The sequence below is a fragment of the Corythoichthys intestinalis genome, chromosome 18, assembly GCF_030265065.1.
Source record: "Corythoichthys intestinalis isolate RoL2023-P3 chromosome 18, ASM3026506v1, whole genome shotgun sequence".
NCBI lineage: Eukaryota > Metazoa > Chordata > Actinopteri > Syngnathiformes > Syngnathidae > Corythoichthys > Corythoichthys intestinalis.
This window is the reverse complement of record NC_080412.1, coordinates 17,238,137-17,264,829: the sequence shown is the minus strand read 5'-3', so window position 1 is coordinate 17,264,829 and position 26,693 is coordinate 17,238,137. Positions and strand designations below refer to the sequence as shown.

Sequence of the window (26,693 nt, the reverse complement as noted above, 5' to 3'; positions counted from 1 at the left end):
GTGATATTTTGGCTTAAGGTTATCATACCAGCAGAATATCAAACCGGCCCATGCCTAAATGACATACTATTTGTGTTTATTTAGTGTTTCCTTGAAACAAAATCCGTATCAGCCGTTCTGCATTCGCCAACTGTAATATTCTTAATTATGCCTCATTTTGGTCTTTCAGGGGGCCAGCGTATCAATCTACAACCCATGTTAACACAGGCTGCACAGATAGAATTTTGTCCAAGAACAATCAACAGAGGGATAAGAACAAACATGCAATCTTTTCGGTGGACCCTTTAGGGCATGGGTGTCCAAACCTGTCCTCAAGGGCCGCTGTGGGTCCTGGTTTTTGTTCCTACCATAGAGCACAGACTGTTTAACCAATGGAGTTTGTGCTAAAACAAGCAGCACCTGACTGCAATCAACTGATTACACTTGTGAGACACTAGATTGGTGAAAAGCTGTTGTCTTGTTTTGTAGGAATGAAATCCAGCACCCACTGCGGCCCTATGTGCAATAGTTTGGACACCACTGCTTTAGGGTTAAAGCTGTTAGCCAAATCCTTAATCTGCTGCTGGTTTTGATTTAAGGCAAATGGCGAGGTAGATCCAGATTGACGCTTTGAAGCTGGACACCATTCAACACATTACACTTTCAAGCATATACAGTATATAGGCGCTTTAAGGAGTTCACACAACCAAGCACAGCACAGAAAGTTCCAGAGTCTCATCTACGTCGTGCTGAATCCATTTTGGAGATTTCGTGGGTTCCTCTCGTTTGATTTGGCAGTTTAAAACTTTGTCTACTTCAACCGCAATTCATGGTGTCTGGTTCTGTCTAAACTGTTCGTAGCACAAAATGTTAAAATTGGTGCTGCCCAATTTTCACTCAGGAAACTTACCCTATACAGCAGGGGTATCCAACTCCGATCTTTGAGAGCCCCTATGAAGCTAGTTTTCCAAGTCACCCTCCTCCAACACACCCGATTCAAATAATCAGGATCGATATCAGGCTCCTGCAGAGTTTGCTGATAATCTCATCATTTGATTCAGGTGTGTTAAAGGAGGTAGACATGGAAAACAAGCTGGATAGGGGCTCGTGAGGAACAGAGTTTGATAGCCCTGCTATACAGGGTGAGTAACTATTTTTTGGTCATTTAAAAGCCTGGCATCCAAACTGGCTGTGACTGCTCAACTTTCAGTACCAATGACAGCGCTAGACGTCCAGTCCATTTTGATTGGGAGAGGCCCTTCCCAGGCTAAATGGATTGGACATCTATCACTGTCAAAGGCAGCTAACTAGGGCCCTATCCAGGGTTAATATATGCATAGTAAACAGAAATCATAGTCTTGTCAAAACGCTCAAAGCATATTAGCTATTCCCCAACACCTCCTCTGCACATCGTGATACTCGACATCCTTCTCCCAGCGGTTACACAACACATTACATAATTCCACCAATGTGTGATTCAGTGAAATAGACTTGTGTCCTTCCTAAACGCCCACTTGGCTCACTGAAAGAGAACAGGTACACACTGGAGATAGCGCCTGTACCAGATTAACACATTTGATGTGTCTGCTGGGGACATTTTAGAAAGATAGCTATTCATCACATCGGTGGTTATGCAACAGGCTGCTTCGAGGGATGGAAAAAGCTCACTTGAGATAAGAGGGCGATGTTCTCTAAAGCAATTTAAAGTGGTTAATTGTTAATTAGCTACATCACACAATTTTGGTAGGATGCTGTATTTCGCAGGCATGTGTTAGCGAATCCGAGTTTTAAAAATGAGTAATACATCAACAAGAGCGTTACTTAACATGAAGAATCCTCAAAATGTCACGTGGTGTCCGATAGCTTTAGCCCAACCATTTATATTGAATAACTGCAATGTTAGTGATTCATATTCTAAATAGCTGATAATTTTGAAAACATCCCCAAGAGAAATAAGAGAAATTACTTATATCCTCCCCAAGTGTCAACATTTGACTCATTGCAAAGAGGAAAAATATTATTTTAACTGATAAAACTTGTAACTTGTTAAAATGACATGACAAAAGAGACCAAGGATTAAACCATATTATTATCTTTAGTTTATAAATGATCATGTGGTAAAAATGCCATTAATAATAGTCTAGTAGATTTGAGCAATGTCTTATTAACTGATTGCCTGCCATTACCACTGTTGTTAATCTTACTTAAAAAAAATTAGTAACATTAGTGACAGTTACAAATAACTTCATTGTAAGAGTAATTCGTTATTAAGCAAAGTACCTGACGTTACCGTTCATGTTCTACGCGTTATTACATTATACATTTTATAACATATTTCACATATAAGATGTTTATATTAACCCTTTAAGGTCGGGGCCTATTTTGTCTGATTTTGCATGCCTTTGAAGTTGCCTTTATATTTCAAAGAAAGAATTGTTTACGATGGCCTGGTTTGGTCCCTTTTTTTGTGACACCTTGAACTTCATGTCCAAACTGTTGTTTCCTTCACTGACCAATTATAAATCATCATTTTGGGCCCAAAAAACCAAAAATTCCAAAATCGTTTTGTCAAAATTTTTAATATTGATGTCCAATTGACAACCAAACATGCGTAACAAACCGTTTTGAAACTTTGTGATATTTATTCAACATGTTAGGATGAACATTCAACCAAAAAAATTTAGAATAAATAGTCTTATATTTGACAATTCGACATAAACAACAGGTATAGCCATAGGCGTTTTTTGCCTTTATACATCCTCTAGTCAAAACAGGTTATATACAGCAGACCAAACAGTGAAGAACAGTGAAAAAATATATACCATCTAACACAAAAAGTGTTTAGAGGCCATCTCTTTATGAGTTTAGGTATTGCGGCCCATCAACTGATGAAAACTATGTACACACAATCAAGCTTCTTGAACACACATTTATATACACAAATTGAGAAGACTGATTGTGGGAAAAAAATATATATATATAACATGGGGAAAAAAAGTATTTTCAAAAATATTTACAATAAACAAGTTAGTTTTTTTTCAGGCATGCCACTCCGAAAAGCAGTTTCGTCCTGGAATTAGACACAGGGCTACATCACACAGACCACACCTCCATGGGGTGTCGGTCCTCTTTCCACCCTTCCATTTTCATTTCACTTTACTTTCATTGTCACTATAAATGTACATGAAAAAAAGTTAGTATTTATGAAAATAATAAAGTATAAAATAAAAATATATACAGCAATAAATAATAATGGAAATCTATATGTATGACAATAGAAAGAATACCATAGCTGAATATGTGCTACATCCCTAATCTTCATATAGAAAGAAGAACACCACAAATGATAAATTCCTACCTAGGATACACACAGTGCACGTACGACTTTGATCTGATATGCACATCATTATATACACAAACACACACTTATATTGCATCAAAATTAACTTTGTCTTGCAATATCAATAGAAACTTTCAAAAGAAACTTTTTCAGCATTAAAAAAAAAAAGTGAGTTGGCTTACCTCTGCTCGTCGATGGCGTCACCCACGTGTTCAAATCCGTCACTATCTTCACTCGAGGACTCTTCCGAAGAAGACGATGATGACGAATTTGGACCATCCTCTTCCTCAAGTTGATCAAAAAGCACAATTGCTTGCGCAAAATTTAGTTTTCCGTTCATTCTCAAAGTCACACAAAGTCGCTGCTCGATCCAAACGGCCGTCGCTCGCCACCTCGCTGCTTCAGAACACTCCTCCCTCTCGTTCGGTGGAACCTCGCACGGCAGTTACATTTATAAAAAAAGACGCATTTTGTGCTTCCACTGTGACTTCGAAAGGGTTCGTTTGATTTGTGTTTTTTTCATGGAGCTTCCGTTTTGAAAAAGGACAAGAAATGATGGAAATATAGACATAAACAAATGATCCATGCAGCGTTTTAATGATTTTTTGAGAGGACAATAAAACTATAAAACTTAAATGACAATATCTCACGTTTTAGTTGGTCGATTGACTTCAAATAATAACGAGCGTAAACCGCAACTTCCGCACTTTAAAACGAGACCAACCAACGGCATGTGGGTGACGTAATTAAAACGTGAGGGCGCTTCAAAGACGACATGCGCTGAGGACTTCGACTCTCAAGGGTTAACTGATCGTTTTTTTTTGTTTGTTTTTTTTCTTCTTTTTTTCTTTTTTAATTTCACTGATATAAGAGTGTAACGGTTACCAAACTTTAACTTTCAAATGCTGTGAGAAAAAAAAAACTTTTGTTTTTCCTGTTGTACTGAACCTGCACCGAACCGTGACCCCCGTACAGAGGCACGTACTGAACCGTGACTTGTGTGTATCGTCACACCCCAAATATATGGCAGAAAACACAGACAAGGGTGAAAAAGCAGTTTCTGCTGTTGCACCCCTTTTTAAAATAAACAGCTGTATTTTAAGCCAAAAGAACTGTTGTGTTTGATGGAACAATATGTCTGTATGCCAACCATAAAAAGAAGATGAGTAATTATATTATTTGAAATGTCTATCATTTTTAGCTTAGAATCATTAATTGATGTCTAAAGTTTAGTTTAAAATTAAAAAAAAAAAACGACTTTATGAAATTATTTACTCGCATATTTTAAACTTTTAAACAAATTACGTCACAATGAAAAAAATAGTGTCTGCAAATAGGTGACGGATAACTACCCAATAACTATTGCTTGATTGTATTTTTTTTTTGTTACTGTTTCACATTCCTCCATATTTTAGATGATATTCAAATAAATGACATTCAAAGAAAGAAAAAAAAACATTTAAAAGTGTAAATATTTGAAAAAGAAAATCTTGACCACTCCTTGATGTTTGCGAAATCTGCATTGCGACCCTTGTTATATTACCGTATTTCACCCATAAAATCCCCCCCAAATCGAGCTGTGGCCATTCACAGCTGTGTTCTGACACAGTTGTTTCGGTGAGACATGCTACACAGAGTTTTTTGATCGAAACAAGGTAAATACGCGATAATATTTCGTTAAAATCATGGTGTCTTTAATTATCCTCTGTCATGCCCTAACCTCGAGTTAGGGTTTAGTGGTTTAATTGAAAAAAAAAATGTAAATGCCCCTCCGGTTCAAAATTTTTCTTCTGCCAGAAAATTGAGATTTTAAGCTTTTCAATGATGTATCACACATGCATATAGGACAATTTTGAAATTTGGCCAAACTGGGGGTCTCAGAGTGGAACTTCAAGTCACCTAAGTGTTTTCCGCCATATATTATATTGTAGCATCTAGAAGTGCAACGCCAACTTGGTGATGATAAATGCACACTCAGCATGAAAACGGTACATTATTTTCAATTAATTGTACCCACCTGGACACCACGAAGTGTATGAAAAAAAAAAGTTGCTGGATAGTTTAAGATGCCGTTTGCCACGGTAAATGCTAATGCTAACAAGAATGTCAATGCTATGCTACCTAGCCAAACAACATCACGTTTGCAACGGCGTCACCACCCCCTCCTGTACTTCCCTCTCCTGCTCTTCACTTTCCAGGGCAGGCAGGCAGGCAGGCAGATGAGTGACAAAATCAGACAACTTGCTCTTCATTCAACCAAATTGTAATAACGCACTAACGCACCCCTTCACTTCGTCAGTAACGGCAACGGCGTTGCAGAGATAGAAAAAGTAATTAGATTAATCACTACTGGAAAAAAAATAATGCCATTATTAACAACTCTGGCCATTACCAATGATAGACATCCTATTCTAAACTAGGAGGACTGATAGTGAATGTTCAACTTTCATTACCATTGACAGCTCTTGATGTGCAATCCATTTTGACTGTCAAAAATGGATTGGATGTCTAGCACTGTCAATAGCAGCCAGTGAGTTGATCACAAATGATTCTGAAAAAAATGTCTCAAGGAAAAATGACAAATCAAATTCTAAGTATTTTTCGGAGTAGAAGTAGCACCTGAGTATAAGACGCACCAGCCATAAAATGCCCAACGAAGAGGAAAAAAAACATGTAAATCGCACCGGAGTATAAGTCGCATTTTGGGGTGAAATTTACTTGATAAAATCCAACACATAGAACAGATATGTCATCTTGAAAAGCAATTTAATATAAAAATACAATAGAGAATAACACGCTGAATAAGTGTACAGTATGATGTTACATGATGCATGAACAACAAAATGTGAATATACTGTCCTCACCAGGACACTACGGCTCGGTCCTGGCTATACAGCGAGCTTAACTCCCATATAAATATATATAAAAAAGTTAATAATAAAACTGAACACACATTGCCAAAGGCAGAACGCGAACTTGGCCATAGCCATTCAGAGTTATGCAGATAACTATAGCATAAAGAACATGCTAACAAGTTTACCAAACCATCAGTGTCACTCCAAAACAACAAAATAACATGTGAAATATCATAATGTGTTAATAATTTCACACATAAGTCGCTCCTGAGTATAAGTCGCACCCCCAGCCAAACTATGAAAAAAACTGCGACTTATAGTCTGAAAAATATGGTAAGACTTTGGACATTAATTGACTCATTTAAGCACCAGAGTTGGACTAAATCAGTCCAACATGCATCCTAATTACTGATAAACGTGAAAGTAAACATGAAATGGTCAGCCACAGACAGCTCAGTCTGAACAGGAAATGGATATTCAGCCACCCTTGCCTTTGGAGACAGGAAGTCATAAAGCAGGATCAAACAAGCAAGACATGGGGTATCACGGCAAGTTACAAAGTGCATACAGCTTTTCAAAGAGTCCAGAAGGAAGCTCACATGTGCCTTAATTTGGATCATGAAGCTGAAAAAATTAGGACATAAAAGCTGAACCAAGGGAAGAGGAAATACTCCGGACATTTCAGAGATATACAAATACAGCGGAAATAACATTTACTCTGGAATTCGCTGCACATCAAGTGCATGAACGTCACAATTAATGACACAAAGATGGCAACACAGGTGGCAGCCGTTGGACATGCACGGTGCATTTACTGTGCATCGAGGGTAAGCAAAGATTGCTGGTGCAGAACTTTCATGTGCCAAAGTCAGCAAATAGAGTTCTGAGCAAATGGGGGTAGGATAAGGAACAATACTAGCTAAAAATAATAAAAACCACCGCACCTTATACAGTACATAATAAAAGGGTTAAAGGATGAATCATATATTGGTCCATACTACAGTACTTTAGTAAACGTTAACTCTTGAGACACTGCATTTCCCACTCAGCTTGTCTTTTGTCACATAAGCTAGCTTGTCAGTATGAATGGTTGTCTCTTATGATTCACCCATGAAGACAGTTTCATGACTTGGGGAGATCTGAGCAGATGTCAGCCAAACAGCCTTGCACATGCACAAACTGCACAGAGTAATCCACGTGTAACAGCTGTAGCACCTCTAGCTACCAATACCGACTGAGGGTTGACTACTGTTTTATCTTCACTGAATGGTAAATGTTTTAATTCTGTTTTCATTCAGTCATAAATTTACACCCAGTGGCTCTTCATCCAGTCACTTACTGTGCATTTGAGGCCGGTAAATCAGTATTGTGTACAGTTGCATTCTCAAGAACTGTCTCATGCCCACATTCTTATCGTTACCAATCTTGCACAATGCCTGAAAATGACTGCAACCATAAAAATGTAAATAATAAAAAGGAACAATTTTCATGATGTTGGTCTTATCTCAACTTCCAAAAGTCTGTCTTGTCTTGGCAAGATTTTGGGTAAGTATTGCTCCTAGATAGTGTGTTCTTATGGACATTTGGGGATTCAGATTGAAGAATTGTCAATGTCAGGTTGAAAAGTAAATGAATGCAAAACAAGAGTGAGAAAGCTCGACAAAAAGAAAAGAGGTCTTCCAATGGAAAATGCCATGATTGACTATAGAGTGTGACCCCAAACACACACTCAAAGGAAACTGGTCTACTTTGGAAGGATTTTACAGATCCACAGCTGAAATGAATCCATGAGCTAGGCCTCCCAGCATGATGGCAGACCGTCAAATGCATGAAATGAAATGAAACGTGGAAGGAAGGGATGACTTAAGGTTCAGAATGAAATATTTTGTTGAGCATGGACATTCCTTGTCTATTGTTAGTCATTAAAAAAAAAAAAGTCCTAGCGTCTACTACTTACAAGAATATCACATATCACAATATTACCATTTGCAATACAAGTGTGGCCTACATGATACATGTGGATTATTAACCATTATAGTATTTAATATATATATTATTTATTTCACAGTTTTTAACTCATTGCTATATACAATTATTGACTTCCAATTTATTTAAACTGTGAGGACTGTCTATGAATGCTCATTTTTCAATACCATTGCTGGGGTTAGACATCAAATCCATTTTGGGCATCCAATCCAAATAGACTCCACCATCAGTTGACAAGATAGCTCCCACAGACATTGCGCCACGCCTTCCCGTAGGGGGCCGACTCAGGCAGAACATTGAGTTGACTTTCACTGTGATAAATTCAAACACGCTGCGTTCCAACGCCGGATTTAGGTGGAAACAGGACGAAGGTTTTACTGCATACAAGCGGGCAGGAGTGTCTCAAGAGTGATTTGGTCCAGGATTCAAAGTAATTATTATATTAAATAGCACCATGCATGCACTTTGAAATGTTGTGAAAAAAATCAATGTATAAAATTAGTGTAACGTTGACTTGAAATATTTACATAAAATGAATGATAACTGCCCGTTTTTTGCTTTCAACCAAGAATCTAAACTGTTTTATGTTAATATCGAAATTACCCAATCTAAGCATTTATTTATAAGAATTTTTAAGTTAAACATTTGTTTTGTGACGGCCGCCATGATGGGTTTATTATCTCGACACAATAGCGGAATTCAACTTAAATAAGTTGTGACTGTATATAGAGACATGCAAATTTTGCTTTTGTTGAGTAAAATTAAGATGATTCTGCATGTTTTCCTCAAGTATTAAGTTTCTAATGTGAAAATTGAGTGATTTATTAGCTGTTGAAAACTTGCATTAAAATTGCACTAAATAAAAAAACATTTATGTCGCTATTTTCGGGCAAAAACGTGTATATGTTATGTTAAATATTGCTATTGATCCTGAAAATATAGGTGTTTATTTCTGCATTTGGTGATTTTTGTGCATCTAGCGTAAAATCTAAGAATTTTATAACCATTTAAGTTTTGTTATACTTGTATAAAAAAATAATCAGGATTTTTTTAGGGAACAACTTTGAATTTTTTAATGTCGCTGCTCATGAAGACTCGTATATGCCTAAGGGAGATGCCTGTTTTGGTTTTAGTTTGCTAGCGGCTTTGGTTTTGAAAATATTTGAATTTTAAGTTCTTGAAAATAGGCCCCCTACGGATTAGCCCCGGGCATAATGTCCCATCAACTGATAGTGAAGTCTATGATTGGACGTTTAACATCACCAATGGCAAACTTTTGTTATGTACTTCCTTGCTCTAAGTACATGTAAGGCCGAGACTTGAATGGAACAACACTTCTTTATTCAGTGTGCTTCTCATCATATATGTCACAGAGACATAACAGAGATTCCTTTTTATACTGTAATACCACACCCACAGAAAGTGCACACTATGGCAACAGCAGTGTGACACAAATATGTCACATCTCCTCCCCCCTTACATAACTTGTCCCAGAAATAAACACAAAAATACCTCCTGTTTTCCCCTCATTAGGCAGCCAATGAGTTCAATGAGTGCTGTATCAAAGGGTTAAATTGCCAATGTGAATAGGAAGGAACCGATAGAAAAGCTCTTGTTACAGTGGGAGTTAACTAAAAATGATTATTATTTTTTTTTTTTAACACTTTTTGTGAACAGAAACCCCCGCTAAGATTTTCTCATTACAAAAGGATGAATGAAGTGTGAGCTTGTCAGTTTTCCAACCAACACATTAATCTCATCAGTACCTTTTATCAGCTGAAACAATAAGAATAGCTATGGGAAACTTGAAAAGCCAATCCAGTTTGCTGATAAAAAAAATGGAAAACGTATTATACGGCTTAACTGAAGGTCTTTCTGCCAGTATTATCTCAACATAGAATTTGACAGCCGCCAATAAGACTATCATTGTATAAACTGGCCCTACTTTAAACGGTTTCCAATTACCTTTTGCACAAAGACTCCACGAGACAAAAAAAGGTCGCTGGTAAATTTGAAAAAAAGAGTCAGAGCATCTCTCTGGAGAGCAATTCATTTTTCTAGCTGCGATGGACTCCTTTGTTCTCACTTTAACCCACTGCATACCATAATTTGCCACCATCTGGGGCTCTCATTCTCATTTTCTTCCTTCTCTGCATTCACACATGATGCATGATCAGAACCCAGACATCTGCAGTCAATCTCTCCTCGAGATTATGCAATGTTAAAATGAGGACCAATTACTCAGTCAGCTTGCCTTTAACATTGCTGAGGTTGGAAGAGAGCATGTCAAGAGTGTGCTTTAATCTGAAATAGTTGGCAAAACAAATGAGATGCTTGTGGAAAAAAGGGGGGAGCAATGTGCGACCGAAAGCTGCTTTGGCCTTTAAATGGCATTTTTTACATCTCCAATGCATTACACAGGGTCCTCAGATGCAGCGCAGCTTCTTAAATGCCACTTCAGCATGGGTTTTTAATTAGACCTTTTCCCCTGATATTTTTTCACCCACCAACATTTTTAAGGAGACAATGAGAACAAAAGAAATCTCAAAACAAGTTTAACGCTGTGATTGGAAAATGATCATTCACAGCCAGTCTTCAGAGCTTAAATTAAATTTGAAAGTCTATCATTGTCAATGACAGGTAATGAAATGGAACAGCTCACCAACATCAACACCTCACCGTGAGGCATGGTGGAGGGAGCATCATGATTTGGGGTTGTTTTGCTACCTCAGGGCCTGGATAACTTGCAATCATTAATGGAAGAATGAATTCAAAAGTTTATCAGGATGTTTTTCAGGAAAACATGACACCGTCTGTCAGAAAGTTGAAGCTAAAAAGAGGATTAATGCTGTAAAAAGACAATGATCCAAAACAAAGAAGTAATTCAACTTCAGAATGGTTTCAGAAGAACAAAATACATGTTCTGGAGTGGCCAAGTCCAGATTTGAACCCCATTGAGATGCTGTGGCATGACCAAAAGACAGCAATTCATGCCAGACATCCCAGGAATCTGAGTGAACTACAGCGCTTTTGTAGAGAAGAATGGGCCAAGATTAGTCCTGATGGATGTGCCAGACTCACCTGCCGCTACAAAACACGTCTGGTTGAAGTTACTGCTGCCAGAGGGGGGCACAAAATATTAAATGTGATGGTTCACTTACTTATTCCCCCCCTTCTGTCCTTTTTGCATACTATCCTCGTTAAAATATGAAAACCTATAAATGTTTGGGTGGTTTCAGGTAAAGCAGACACTGCTTTTTCATCTGTGTGATTTTGATCAGATCCCATTTGATGGTGATTTTACGCAGAAATGTAAAAAGGTTCAGATACTTTTCCATACCACTGTAAATATTCTGAAATTTAAAATGGGGGGGGCAACTTTTGAGTGTTATTGTGGGCAAACGTTAATATTCTGCCCAACATGACCGAAAATGTGATGTTCTGACGCCAGGTCTTTCTTCATGGTGCTATTCTTATTCCCGAAAAATGTCATTTGCAATGTAAAAGGTTACAAAACAATAAATATTTAACAAAAGTAAACAGAGTGCGAAACGTCTGTCATAAATACACAGCGCCACACACACCATTTGTGCTGCCAGCCCCTAATGAAAGTCATAACCACACAAAGAAAGAAACTCTTTCATGGAATAATCTTTTAAAGTGGTCATTAGACTTTCCTTCTGGCAAAAAAAAAAAAACCCTCGAATGAAAAAAATTCCTAATTACCCTTAATAAAAATTTCCAATTAATTACTAAAATCGATTTATCGCAGACCTAACATGACCAATAAAAAAGGGCATTTACTTCCCTGAATGGGCACATAAAAAGATTCACATACATTGTGTCTGTCCAAAACTATTTTAAACATTTTATTTTCCGTAGTGTTTTTGACAGCAGTGTGTTAATTTTCAGCAACACAGGAGGAAACATAACAGATCACAGCTTGAAATGTAAAATATAAATGACACCTTTAGTGACACATTTCATTTCAGCTAACACATGCACCCACATAAGGTCGACAGGCTTAAATTTCATAACTACTAATATTTTAATTCAATAAACTGGCCTCTGGTTACACTATATGACTAATGCAATGTTATGAGAATGAAGCTTGCATTTTCCAACAAGCTTCATAAGACAATATGCAATTAGACAAATTGCAGACCCTTTCACCAATAAAACCTTCACAAAGCTTATAAATGTCAATCCTTGCATCTAATGCTTAATGACCAGGGAAGACGACGGCACTTAAGTGGAAATGAGAGTGCAGACAGATGCTCACCACCAACTTTACAACCCCTTTGCACCCTTACTTTTACAGTAACATCAGCTAATGTGTGCATCCCTGTCCCGCTCCTGCACTTCTAAGAGGGGGCGCGAAGAAGCCTTAGGCAAACAAGTTCATCAGTTCTTTCTCTTCTACTTTCCTTATCTGGCTCTCATTATCTCAGAGAAAGCGCTCAGGTTACGGCTTATTGGGGCCCGTTAACGCTATGTTGATGGCGGGAGGCGCAAGGGGGGTTGACGTGCACTCAACCTGAATGTGAGCACATAAACTGAACCCCCATTGGTGTCTCGGTGGGGTTGAGGTAAAGTAGGTTAGTTAGGGACATACTGTAAGTGGAGATGCAACTCGCATTAAACATTGCATGTACACGCCAACAGAATTTGACATCACTCTTGCTATCTAAAAGTTTTGTGATCGCTGCGCTTTAGATTGGAACGGTTGCTGTTACTTCTATTTCCTATTTCTCATCAGGCCCTTTTTAGGTCAGAGGCAGCTTTGAAAGGCAGTCCACATGATCCATGAAAAAACAAGATAGAAAACCCTTAAGAGGAAAGCCCAAAGGGAGGCCGGTATCGAGTGCGTGTGAGGGTCGGGTTAGCAAGATGAAAGCGTTGCAGACACTGAGCGATTTGATGGGTCTCAGCTCCATAGAGCTCGGGGATTCAGATCCTTAACAGTTATGCAATTGGACCCTCAAGAGAATGATAACAAGTCACAAGTTACTTGGTGCGCTTGCAAAGTCCTCAAATTATTGGCTGCCATTGTCGGCGTTAAATGTCCAATCCATTTGAAGGAGCGTATGCAGGCAGGCTGGAACGGGTGGAGAAAAGTGTCAGGTGTGGTACAAGGGTCTACTAGTGATAAACCCTTAATCTGGATATGGATCTGCTCTGAGGAACACCGTGTATGGCATTTTGATGGATGGGAAGTGCGAAATCCAACATTGCTGCTGGACAGAGAAGGCTTAGCTTTGGTGACCCCAGAGGTCAGAGGTTATCTAGAGCTGCAAAGGGCTGCAAATAAATGATTCACCCATGCAGCTCAATCAAAACATTTCAACTGTTCCTTTAAATGCAGCTTGAAGGTATACAAGATGAAACAAAATGAAGCGATTGCTGAATTTGGGGGGGGGGGGGGGGGGACACAAAAAACTTCCAGCCCAATATGCCCATCTACGGTCAGTCGCTAATCCACAAGCTTGTGAAAGTCTCTAGAGAAGAAAACAAAACATTGAAGGCCCCCTTCTAAACTTGACTTCAGCAAGAAAGCAAACATTTTGAGTGAAAGTATCAGCGCTCTGGAGAAATGTCATACACATAACGTGCTTATAAGATACTACTTTTCTGGAGAAATGTCATACACATAACGTGCTTATAAGATACTACACTTCTATTTTACTCATCAGTATTTTCATTAAAAACACAAAAAAACTATCAATTCCCTAGGTTCATTTTTTCAACATGAGAGTGGGTGAAAACATCAAAAATGATCATGTATTTTGCTTCGTTACCTGGAGAACAACAAGTACGAGTATCATCTGAATGTGAATTTCTTTGTTTCTCCAGAAACGTCCCACTCATATAATCAAGTCAAATCACTCTTCCAAGGGTCTGGGACATAGCATTCACTCCCTCTCTCGCTCTCGTTCCAGTTTCATTTTACGTCTCCTACATGTGGTGTATTTATTTGCTTTTTTTCCCCCTCTGTCGATGGCTAGAAGTGGATGTTCCCAGCAACATTGGTGAATGTGACTGGCAGCAGTACCAAAAGAGGTGGGACTTTAAAAGCACACACACACAAAAAGGCTACAATAATATATAACCGGAAGTGATATATTGTGGAACCCCTACGGTCCTGAAATAATTTCATTCATTCATTCATTTTCCATGCCGCTTTTTCCTCACGAGGGTCGCGGAGGTGCTGGAGCCTATCCCAGCTACCCACACAAAATAATGGAAATAAAACTGTTTGAAAGATTATTTTAATATTCTTAACAGTTGTAAAAGTGCTAAGGTAACCCTCTTTGCCATTGACGATGCTAGACGTCCAATTTATGTTGACTGTGAGGGGGAAAGAAAGATGAGCATCCACAACAAGTTCTCTCAGTTTAAAGAAACTGGAAGTGTATCGTTCAATTTTATTCTGCGGCTGGCCATTGTTTTGAAGAAAATGTAGTGAAAACGCCCCAAAATGAAGGGAAAGGAAGCAAAACCTTCTACTAATTAAATAGAGGTTTCGCACAATACGCTGACTTCAGGTCAGCAAGGAAGATCATCAATGCTCCCCTTCCTTCCCTGCAGGACATCTACACCACCCGCCTCACTCACAAGGCTGCCACAATTGTGACAGATGTGACACACCCAGTGCACACCTTTTTTAGCTTTCTGCCCTCTGGAAAGAGGTATAGGAGCCTCTGGTCCAGAACCACTAGACTCACAAACAGCTTCATCCACCAGGCCGTTAGCATGTTGAACTCCCTCCCTTGCCTCCCATCATTGTCTTCCACACATACACGCACAGAGCACTTTAATCTACTACCTCATAAGAACTGCTTGGGCCTTGCAATACACAACAATGGACTGTCCCAATTGTTGCCTGTCACTACATCACTTCATTATTATTATAATTACGATTACCGTATTTTTTGGACTCCAAATCGCACCTTAGTATAAGTCGCACCAGCCAAAAAATGTGCAATGAAAAGGGGAAAAAAAACATATAAGTCACACCGGAGTATAAGTCGCATTTATGGGGGGGAAATTTATTTGATAGAATCCAGCACCAAGAATAGACATGTCATTTTGACAGGCAATTTAAAATACAATAGAGAACAAAAGGGTGTACAATAGGTGTATGGTATGCTAACATTACATGACGCTAGAAGTTAGATCGGGCCTAAAAAATCCAGCCCAACACGACAGGCCCGCGGGTATTAAAGCCCGAGCCGGCCCGAGCCCGATCAATTAACTTGATTTGCTTGCCCGAGCCCAAAAAAACCCAAATTGTATGTTTTATTTGTAGGCACGAGCTCGGACAAAAAAAAAAAAAAAAAAAAAAACCTTTATGTGTTATTTGTGAGGATTCAGGAGAGGGAGGAAATGCGGGGATGCGATGCGTGGTTTCGTTTTGTGTGATCACGTTTGTGACGATGCCGGTGCATATATGCATAATTATAACAAATTAAAGCCTTTCTTTTGTAACGAATCATCCCAGTTAAACAAGACTGTAAGATGGATATTCAATAAACATTTACATCTTTTATATTTGCGTGTCTGTTCTACCAGGGGGATAGTGGATTTGACATTTATTTTAATCTCGAGTTGGCAGAAAAAAAAAAAGAAACGCAAGCTTTCTCAATGATTAAATAGTCTACATATTTTTATGATCATTGTAAATGCATTTACACAACAAAATAATGCTGGAAAAGTTTGTTAAATATATTTCTCGTATGAGACCAAAGTTCCACATTCGTTTACGTTCAGCAAAGCCGACACAGGTTTCTGTATAGCATCTTCAACAATCAATTTGAATCCTTTCCATAACCCACTCCTACCGCAGTTGTTTGCTTTTCAATTCATTTGTCTTTAGTTTGTTTTTTTACTCCTAACTGCTCCATATCGAAAAAGAAATACCAGGATGCTCACAGAGGGCGCCAGGAGGGGAAGATTGAGAAGAGACCGGGTCCCCGGCGTTCACGTGTGCAGGCATGCACAGCGCCTTCTCTGTTTTATCCAAATTATTTATTTAACATCCATACATTGTTTTAGTATACATACGTGAATATATATATAGTTTTAAAAAAGTTAGCGAGCGAGAAGTCGGCCAAACCCGACCGTAAATAATCACACATAAGTCGCTCCAGAGTATAAGATGCACCCTCTGCCAAACTACGAAAAAAAACTGCGATTTATAATCCGAAAGATACGGTAGTCCTTTTGTCAATTTTTAACAGTCATGTTTGTGTTCCAATGTATGTAAGTCTCATGTATCTTAGTCCTGTGTTATCTTCATAGGGATAAAAAACACAATTTTGTTTTCTTTGTATGACCTGTGCATGGAAAAGATGACAATCTGACTTTGACTTTGTCAGGTTCGACTGCAGTTCAGATTTTGCTTAAATTCTACAACCTCAGTTTTCCACTTTATAGAGGTCATACTGTAATTTGAATGAACCCCCACCACTACGGATGTTTGTATGGTCACGCTAGAATAAACATCAAGTCATTATAGTGACCGAAGCATTTGAAGTGAATGTTTCCAAACAAGAGCCAAAATGTATACAAGATTTTCTGTCTAAATGACTCATAGTTGTGACTAAGATATGCATAAACAGTGCAAGAAAAACAGGAAATACGAAATGTTTGTTGATTCTTTCTAAACGGAAATATGTTTAACCCTTTATACAGCAAGTGACTATTTTTGGTAAAAACTTAAAAAGAGAGGGCATCTACATATGTGGATATTATCTTTTCTGTTATGTAGGCCACAATATAAACATTTAGTATACAAGTATGGCCTATATGACCCAATGTATGGCTGGCGATAAACTCATTAACGGTGTTAGAAGTCAATGGCACTGAAAGATGAGCATTCATAGCCAGTCCTCCCAATTTAAATAAATTGGACTGCCATTGTAACCTATATCAGTGGCAGACAATGAGTGAAATACTAGAAGAGTATTAAATATTATAGGGGGTAATAAACAGAGGGTAATTCTGTTTATATTAATATTTTAAGAATTTACAACTGTATGTATTCATAAAAAAAGTTTCATAAAAATAGTAAAGTAGTAAAATAATATTAACTCATTTGCTCCCAAAAATGTATAAATATGTTCTATTTTTAATTGTTTCAGTCTCCCAAAGACGTATTTATACGTCTTTTACGTTTTTTTTGTTTTTGTTTTGTTTTTTACAAGCGTCATCTCTGGGTTCTGATTCAATTTAGCCCCAAAGCACATAGCTGAAAATCCATTTTAAACCAATAAAACTGGCCACTGGATGGCAGTAGCGCATTTGGTAATACCCGCAACCCGATTTAACGGCAATGAACGGCCGGGCCACACAGCCGGCGGAAGAAGACCGAATGGAGAACAACCTAGAGGACGCCCGGGATGCCTGGCGCTGGACGACGGAGCAGAACGACCGGGACCACCAGTGCAGTGGGCGATGCCGTTGAGTCCATGCTGCTCGCCGGGCAGATCCCGCTGACACTCAAAAAAAATCCATCTTTATGAGACAGGCAGCGATGAGGGAAAAGTTTACCTGGCTGTCGCGGTGACAACAGCGTCATCTCTCAGTTAGTTGGACTATATTGCCTCTGCGAAGCCCTTTGAGACAACCTTGTTGTGATATAGGGCTATGCAAATAAAATTGAATTGAATTAGTTATGTGTAAATTAATTGTTACTTTGCTATCAAAATCTCTATTTGTGTTGTTGTTTATGTTATTTTGTAAAAGGAAAACATTATTCAGATGTTTGGGATGTAACTAAAGCAAAAAATAGCTGTGTTAGAGTCAAAGTTATGTTTGAAATGCATGCTTTCAAAAAAAGCTCAATTTCTCTTGTTTTTTTTTCCAGAAATTACTCAAACTAAGCTATTTTGCAAAGCTGATTTCTAATGAATGGAAAAAGATATGAACTTCCTTTTTTTCCCTACTGAAAGAATAGAGTCCAATCTTTCTTTTGGTGGGTTCCATGTTTATATAGCAATAGAACAGAATTTTTGTGGGCCTTGCAAAGTCAGTCAAAATCCAGTAAAACGGCAGGGAGCGAAGGGCCTTGCTCCGGTGAAAATGGCTGGGAGTGAATGAGTTAAATACTGTAATAGTGAAAATATTTCCTCATAGTAAAAATAATTATTGTAATTATTAGTTAATCTTTAATATTTTATTTTTATACACCAAAAAAATAATTATTAATAGTAAAAAACATTTCTTATTAATAAAATCATCATAAATAATAACATGTTTAATAAAAGAAGAAAGAATTTAATGGTATTTAACTCATTGTTAACGATAGACATTTGTACATTACCCCTCACAGTTCAAATGTTTTTCACGTCTAGCACCGTCAATGGCAGCCAATGAGTTCGACCAGTGCCCGAAAAAGCATTACTGAGAATCAGGGCACACACTCCAGAGCTTCCAGAGAATTTTTCCCTTATACAGAGTAATGCAGGTAATCTCACGTATGCCCCACTTTCAGTCTCGTTTGAAACAAAAATGTCTCATACAGATTCATTCGGTGAAGCTTGAGTGAACATGATAGGAACAGCTGTAATTTACTTCAATCGGGGGGAGGGGGATAATGACAGGAGTTAGGCGTCACTCGAGCATCCAACATTTCCTCTAGTGGGAAAAACTCAAGTCTGACTCCTCCGTAGGTGGCTCTAAAAAACCTCCATTAAGTAACCACTAATATTCCATTCTGGAGGCAGCGTGTGGTCTACAAACCCCCAGAAGGGATTTTTGTAGTATATTCTCCCAACAAGGCTGGGGAAGTCCCGTTTGACTAAACTGAATTTGCAACTGGAGTAATTAGAGGCCAACCACGATAAAACAGGGCCATTGCGCTGAGAGGCTAGACAGCCAATCAAAATCGAGTCACATATTGGGAAATCTTCCCAAGAGGCTATTTTTACATATTCTCCTTTCTTACCTGAACCTGCCCTTTGCCCATGATCTTGTCCACGATCTCGTTGTCTTCTTTGTTGAGCATGCTCTTATCGTAACACTTTTCATAGCAAAGGATTCGCAAGAACTGGGATCCCTCCAACTCGATCTCAAACTCCTGTTGAAGGACGCGGGTGACAAATGTTGATCAAATGGCCACATGACAAAGCTGAAAATCTGAGGATGGTGTCTTTTTGACTGACTTCATTCCACTGAGGTTCTGCGGTGTCTCTGAAGACTCTAGTCTTTGCTTTGCTCACAAAGTATCCAAATGAGTCCACTTCGAGGGTGCAGTATAGATCTAGGAGGAAACAGAGTTAGTCGAATGAGTTCAGAAATGAAGGTATCAATCAGGTAAGGTTTTGTACAAAAAGCTACATGCATAGACTTCACTATCACTTGATGAGACAGCTCCTACAGACATTGCACCACGGCTTCCCGTAGGGGGCGGGGACCAGGCAGAGCGTCACGGCAGCTTTCACTGCAGTAAACTCAAACACACGCTGCATTCTAACGCCGGATTTAGGTGGAAACAGAAATGGGACGAAACTTTTAGTGCATACAAGCAGGCAAGAGTGTCTCAAGGGTTTTTTTGCTCGAGGATTCAAGGTAATTATAAAATAGCACCATGTATGCACTTCGAAACGTTGTGAAAACAATGAAATGAATGGGTAAAAATAGCGTAACTTTAGCTCGAAATATTTACATACAATGAATAATTACTGCCCGTTTTTTTGCTTTTAACCTACAATCTACACTGTTTTACGTTCATATCTATAGAAATTCCTCAATTTACGCATGTATTTACAAGAACTTTCAATTAAAAAGCTCTTTGTTTCGTGATGGCCTCCATGTTGGATTTTGTATCCATACACCATAGCATAAATTTACATTCAAATAACCAGGTAATTTTCGGCCAACTACCCATTTTTTGGCAAAAAAAAAAAAAAAAGTAATTTAGACATTTTTGTGTCCATACAAGAAAAATTGGCTTTTACCATTTTTATTTTACTGTATGTGACATTTCAATCTAAAAATGACAGCCAGAATGAATGACAAGTTTGCTTTTGTTGAGAAAAATAGGATTATTCTGATGTGAAAATTTAGAAGATTATTAGCTGTTGAAAAGGTCAGAATTGCACTAAATTAAAAAAATGAAGTCGCTATTTTGGGCGAAAACCTATATGAAATGTTAAATACTGCGATTTAACCTGAAACTATAGATGATTATCTCTGCATTTGATAACTTTTGTGCATCCAGTGTGAAATCTGAGAATTTTATAGCCCTTTTAAGTAGGGCTGTCAAAATTATCGCATTAATGGGCGGTAATTAATTTTTTAAAATTAATCACCTTAAAATATTTGACGCATTTAACGCACATGCCCCGCTCAAACAGATTAAAATGACAGCACAGTGTAATGTCCACTTGTTACTTGTGTTTTTTGGTATTTTGTCGCCCTCTGCTGGCGCTTGGGTGCGACTGATTTTATGGATATCAGCACCATGAGCATTGTGTAATTATTGACATGAACAATAGTGAGCTACTAGTTTATTTTTTGATTGAAAATTTTACAAATTTTATTAAAATGAAAACATTAAGAGGGGTTTTAATATAAAATTTGTATAACTTGTACTAACATTTATCTTTTAAGAACTACAAGTCTTTCTATCCATGGATCGCTTTAACAGAATGTTAATAATGTTAATGCCATCTTGTTGATTTATTGTTATAATAAACAAATACAGTACTTATGTACCGTATGTTGAATGTATATATCCGTCTTGTGTCTTATCTTTCCATTCCAACAATAATTTACAGAAAAATATGGCATATTCTATAGATAGTTTGAATTGCTATTAATTACGATTAATCAATTTTAAACTGTAATTAACTCGATTAAAAATGTTAATCGTTTGACAGCCCTAGTTTTAAGTTTTGTTACACTTACATAAAAAATAATGAATCTGGATTTTATTAGGGAACGACTTTGGATTTTTTGATGCCACTGCTCATGGAGACTCGTATATGGCTAATGGAGGTGCCCGTTTTGGTTTTAGGTCGCTACCGGCTTTGGTTTTGAAAATATTTTAATTTGAAGTTTTGAAAATAGGCCCCCTACGGAGTGGCCCCTCGCCCCGTTTCCCCTCAACCGATACTGAAGTCTATGCTACATGATATGCATGCATATCGTAAAATTTTGTCTATAGCACAGAACAGTATAGCTATTCATTGCCTCTCCATTCCCATGGGGTACATATTAGAACTAAATTATGTTGTACTGTAGGTAGGGGTAAGCTACTGAAAGAAAGCTAAGAAAAATATAATAATTCTGAATTTTTCTTTTTAATTTCAGATGAAATATAAAGTCCTCATAGTCCATGCTTTTCACCGGTTAGTGATGATACGTATATCAAAATTATTACCTACTCAGTGATGTTCATATTGACCTTAATATATTCCACTTTTCATATCATGTCACGGTATATTCTCCAAAGATCATATTCAGTAATTACATTAGCTCTCGAGCGTATTGCTGTCATGCTAGATCAAATAAGAGTGAGGTCATAATAATGTTCAACACTCAATATACTAATAAAGTAGTAAAATGTCTTTATTACTCAGGTGGAACAGCAATGTTATATCCATTAGTTTTAAGTATGCGCATCATGTTCATGTCACATGTAGGGGTGGAACTCGATTGAAAGCAAATTTTTCCTATTCAGACATGTGTATCATGTATATCCCCTTAGTACCATTGATGATAAACGTCCAATTGTCCTTCTGCTGTGAATTTAAGGGGAACCTCTGCCTTAAGACTTGTCGGCTCTAATAAGCCACAATTGTTGTCTTTTACTAAAATATGTTATTAAAAAACACATAAAATATATATTAAATAAATATTGCCCATTGATTATAAATCTTTAATATTTAGTACATGTTTTGACCTACAGAGGGTGCCACGTTTTAAGCGTGCAATGGACGCTCGAGGTGATGCCGTAGATTGTCACCGTCACACGACGAATACTACGAGGTTACTGCAATTCCTTCCACGCGGCGAGACGTCCAACACATGCGCTCATCGGTTAAAAGCGGCAACTACTTACTATTTGTGTTTTTATTCAGTCTTTTATTACCTTTTCATTGCCTCAAAATACATTTTGCATGTGTTTCCCTCCCATACTTTTAAGCATTGTGCTGTGGTAGCTTTAAAGCAGATTGTTGATCTGTTGACCACATTAGCATATTTAAACCACCCGTATTCCATATTACTAAGTTTAAGTATTTTCTTAAGGCATCTTTAGTTTGTTCTGTCTATATGCATCTATACAAAACAAGCTGAAAGCGCACGGTAGTACTTTAGATATGAAATTCGACTCTTATAGCCCGTTTCGCCGGTGTAGTCGGTTTTGTCCTACTCTTGGCTAGTCTGATCCCGTCTTTCTTGTTCATTTTGCTTTTGCCGCTCGTTTTGTGAAATATCGACAGTGCTGTCATATTCAGTAATGTTCCACTCGGGTTAAAATTTAAAAGGTTTAAACAGATGACATGTTTATGTCAGTAGAGTCATACTCTGGAAGCCCAGAAGCGTAACCGTGTGACGTCACTGCCCTGCAACAACAATGGCGACCTACTAGTTAAAACTAATTTTACAAATTGTATACAAACAAAAATATCAAGAGGGGTTTCAATATCAAATTATCTTAACTCATAGTAATGTTTATCTTTTAAAACTTTCTATCCGTGGATCCCTTTAAATGAGTTTGTTACTAGTAGACATCCAATTCATTTGAACTGTGAATGAACGCCTTCCACTTCAAATGGATTGGATGTCTACTAGCAACAGACTAATCTAAATCATTTGAACTTAGTGTTTAATAGTGCTGCACCGATACCATTTCTGGGCTCCCGATACTGATTCAGACAACCAGCTGTTTGGTATTGGCCGATGCTAATACTGTACTGATACATTTTTGGAAAACATTTCTAAAAGATTTCTTTTAACACTAAATGTAAAGTAGAATGTAAAGTAATTGCTATCGGGGCTTGGTCAGACGCTGTTTAACTCATAGTCTGTCATCCATGGCGCACCTTTATTTACAGCAGCGTACGTAGTTGCTGGCCACCTTGGGTACGGCGACCAATGGCTGTAAACTACATCTCAAAGAGTACATATTGCAAAGAATATAGCAATGTCGTTTTCATCAATGATGACGATAACGATATTTACTCAACGAACAATTTTTTTCATGACGATGATGAGCTAAAAACGTGTCTTGGGACACTAAAACATGACGAGATGGATGCCAGTTTTCGTCTGACGAGACTAGAATGAGATGAAAAGTTTCTGTCGTAAGTTTGTAATGTGTGATAGTTTCTTAACATGTGTAGTTAGCACGCATCATAGCAGCGCTTGGTCGTGTCACTCATGTGACGTGCTGCCCCCCCTCCACACACGCTTACTCACTGGTCGGTGAATAAATGTGTGTCCTCTCCAGGCTCCAGACTTTTGTGGAACATAGGTCAGGTGCTGCTTGGTAAGTTTTGCCTTCTTATCTTGGCTAGATATGCCATGTTGCTTTAGCCTTTGACACACAATAAATGTAACTTGTAGCGTTAGCATAGCGTTCGCATTAGCATTTAACGTGGTGAGTGTTGTCTTAAAGTCTTGGAAAACTTTTTACATACAGTTCGTGGTATCAAGAGGAGTTTAATTAATTGAAAATAATGTACCGTTTTCCTGCTGAGTGTGTATTATCATCATGGAAATGGTGATGTCCTTGTAGACTACAATTATGTGCTTGTCAATGTTCACTCAAAATGGTTGAAAACCGCTTATTTATTCATTCATTCATTCAAGTTTATAGACGAAAAAATTTTGAGTAATTGTCGACTAAAACTAGACAAACACATTTCCAAATTACTAAGATATGACTAAGACAAAAAAGTATTTTTGTCCAAAAGACTAAGACGAAAACTAAAAGGGCTGCCAAAAGCAACACTGGTATAGAGTTCTTAGTGCTCGGCGATATGATGTCATTTTAGTGCCGTATTGGATATTTAAGGGTATTTAAGAGCTGCATGACGTCTATCGTAGTTAATGGCTAGGAAAACCTTAAAAGCAACCTGCGATTAAAATGTGTGGTTTTTTTTTTTTTTTTCAACTGTTGAATCTTTGTATTTCAGTAATGAAACATGTTTTTAAAAAAGGGTGAGTTTATTCAAAATGTTGTCCCGGAAGTGTCAATATATTGAATTTTATGAGGTGAAAGACATCAATTTCAGTCAGTGTATATTCTGTACATACTCATAACATGTCAGCCCCACCCCTGAGATGTCGCTTCTCTATTCCCTTACACAGAGCAATTATGTTGGTTTAATGTGTTTTTAAATGCTGTTGTAGCATTTCTTGGAGGCTGCAGTGCTGCCCGTTTGTAAAGTGTCTATAGCCTCAACCTGTTCCCTCGGGTTAGGACTTCACCTGACATGATGATGGATGTGCAGACGTATGGCTCGACCTTTTACCAGGAGAGTTGAGGTGATTGAGCGAAGGATCAACGGACGGAAGCGCGGGTGTGTGTGAGTGTGTTGAAATCTCATATACATATAAACATTCCTCAAGCCTGACAGAAAATATGTTTATGCAGAGAATCCACGTTTATCACAGGGGATACGTTCCAGAGATACACATACTAAGTAAAAATCTGCTCTAAAGAGACTGGATAAAATGCACCTTTTTGTTCAAAATGCTGCTTGTAGGGAAGTTTGTGAACACGATCGAATATGTGCAGAAACTAACAGGAAGATATACTATAATGAACCCGCTCCATCTGGTCTCATTCCTTTCTTGCTTGTTTTCTCAGCATCCTGAAAGGCGGGCATAATTACTCAGAGGGAGGAAGATTAGTGGTGATGATATGAGGGAAGTTCATTGGAAGGGGAATTCAACGAGGCAAAGCGGGAGGTATTTAATCAACTGAATTTTTACGCTTTAAACACATAAAAATTCATACCTGACGGTCCTGACCTTCACCTTTTGATGGACTTCTATAAAACTATGCACATTAACACTTTATAGGGCGAGCGAGTATATTTTTTAGTACTGATTCTGAAATCTGGGTTGGAGGACAATTACTTTACCACTTTACCACGCATCCCCTTGATTCTGAAATCTATCCGGATATGATAACGTAATATTCGGACTATAAGGCGCACCTAACTATAAGCCACCACTCACCAAATTTGACACAAAAACGGCATTCGTTCATCAATAAGCCGCACTGGACTATAAGCCGCAGCTGTCCACACTGTATTATGGGATATTTACACCAAAATATATTAACCGGTAACACTATATTTGACAGCAGCCTCCAAAGACTGTTATGAGACCAAATGAACCACCATGAAGCTCTGAATCTATTGGCTGCAAAGCTGCATTCCTTGGGGGAGACAGTCAACCTCTGCTGCCACCTGCTGCCAACACTGTTGTCGTCCAACATGCCTCTTAACATGCATTGCAGCGCTACAGATGTAATTAACAATCAAAATTCATGTTCTGTGCTAATTATTTCTTTAGTTACTGTTCCCGGTGTTTCATTATTTGCTAGTTATGGTATTTGGTAACACTTTATTTTACAGTGGCGCTATAAGCCTGTCATAAGACTATACTATAATTATGACATGACACTGCCATGAATGCTTATGACAGATAGCATGTTGTGTTATCCGGAAAATTATCTCACTTTTGAATGGATGTAAAGATCCGACCTGGACATACCGTATTTTTCGGATTATATGCCGCAGTTTTTTTTCATAATTTGGCTAGGGGTGCAATTTATACTTTGGAGCGATTTATGTGTGAAATTATTAAAACATTATATCATTTTACATGTTATTTTGGTGTTTTGGAGTGACACTGATGTTTGATAAACTTGTTAGCAGGTTCTTTATGCTATAATTCTCTGAAAAACTCTTAATACCTATGTTACGTTAACATACGGGCCACGTTCGCATTTCATTGTTCATGCATCATGTAACATTATCATACTGTACACTTATTCAGCATGTTGTTCTGTATTGTATTTTTATTTTAAATTGCGTTTCAAGATGAAATATCAGTTCTATGTGTTGGATTTTATCAAGTAAATTTCCCCCCAAAATGCGACTTGTACTCCGGTGCGACTAATACTAGTATGTTTTTTTTTTCCTCCTCTTCAATACACATTTTTGGGCTAGTGCGACTTATAGGTCGAAAAATACGGTCAATGGAGTTAGTGACATCATTCAAAATGTCATTAATGCACATGATAGTTTCATGTCATAATTATGATGTTCTTATAACAGTCTTATGAGGCCCCTGTCAAAGAAAGTGTTAACTATTAATCCAAATCAACAAACAAGCCACACCAGACTATAAGACGCAGGATTCAAAATGAGGGGAAAAAAGAAGCGGCTTATAGTCGAAAAATTACGGTATTTGATTGCAAAAGTTTTGTTTTTGCAGTACCATAGTTCACCAGAAATCTGTTGTTGAGGAGTAATTTTGATTTTGCATTACTCTTGACAGTAATG

General features: G+C 37.9%; 1 protein-coding gene across 7 annotated transcripts in view; it reads right to left on the bottom strand.

The window, feature by feature from the left end:
• Positions 1–26,693, bottom strand: part of abr (ABR activator of RhoGEF and GTPase) — a 148,770-nt gene that overhangs the window by 43,723 nt on the left and 78,354 nt on the right. For all 7 annotated transcript variants that reach the window (XM_057821264.1, XM_057821265.1, XM_057821268.1 and 4 more), the window contains 2 exons: positions 19,326–19,423; positions 19,109–19,240 (listed from right to left, as the gene is read on the bottom strand). In XM_057821264.1, the coding sequence (XP_057677247.1) occupies positions 19,109–19,240; positions 19,326–19,423 (230 nt within the window). The remainder of the gene's footprint in view (positions 1–19,108; positions 19,241–19,325; positions 19,424–26,693) is intronic.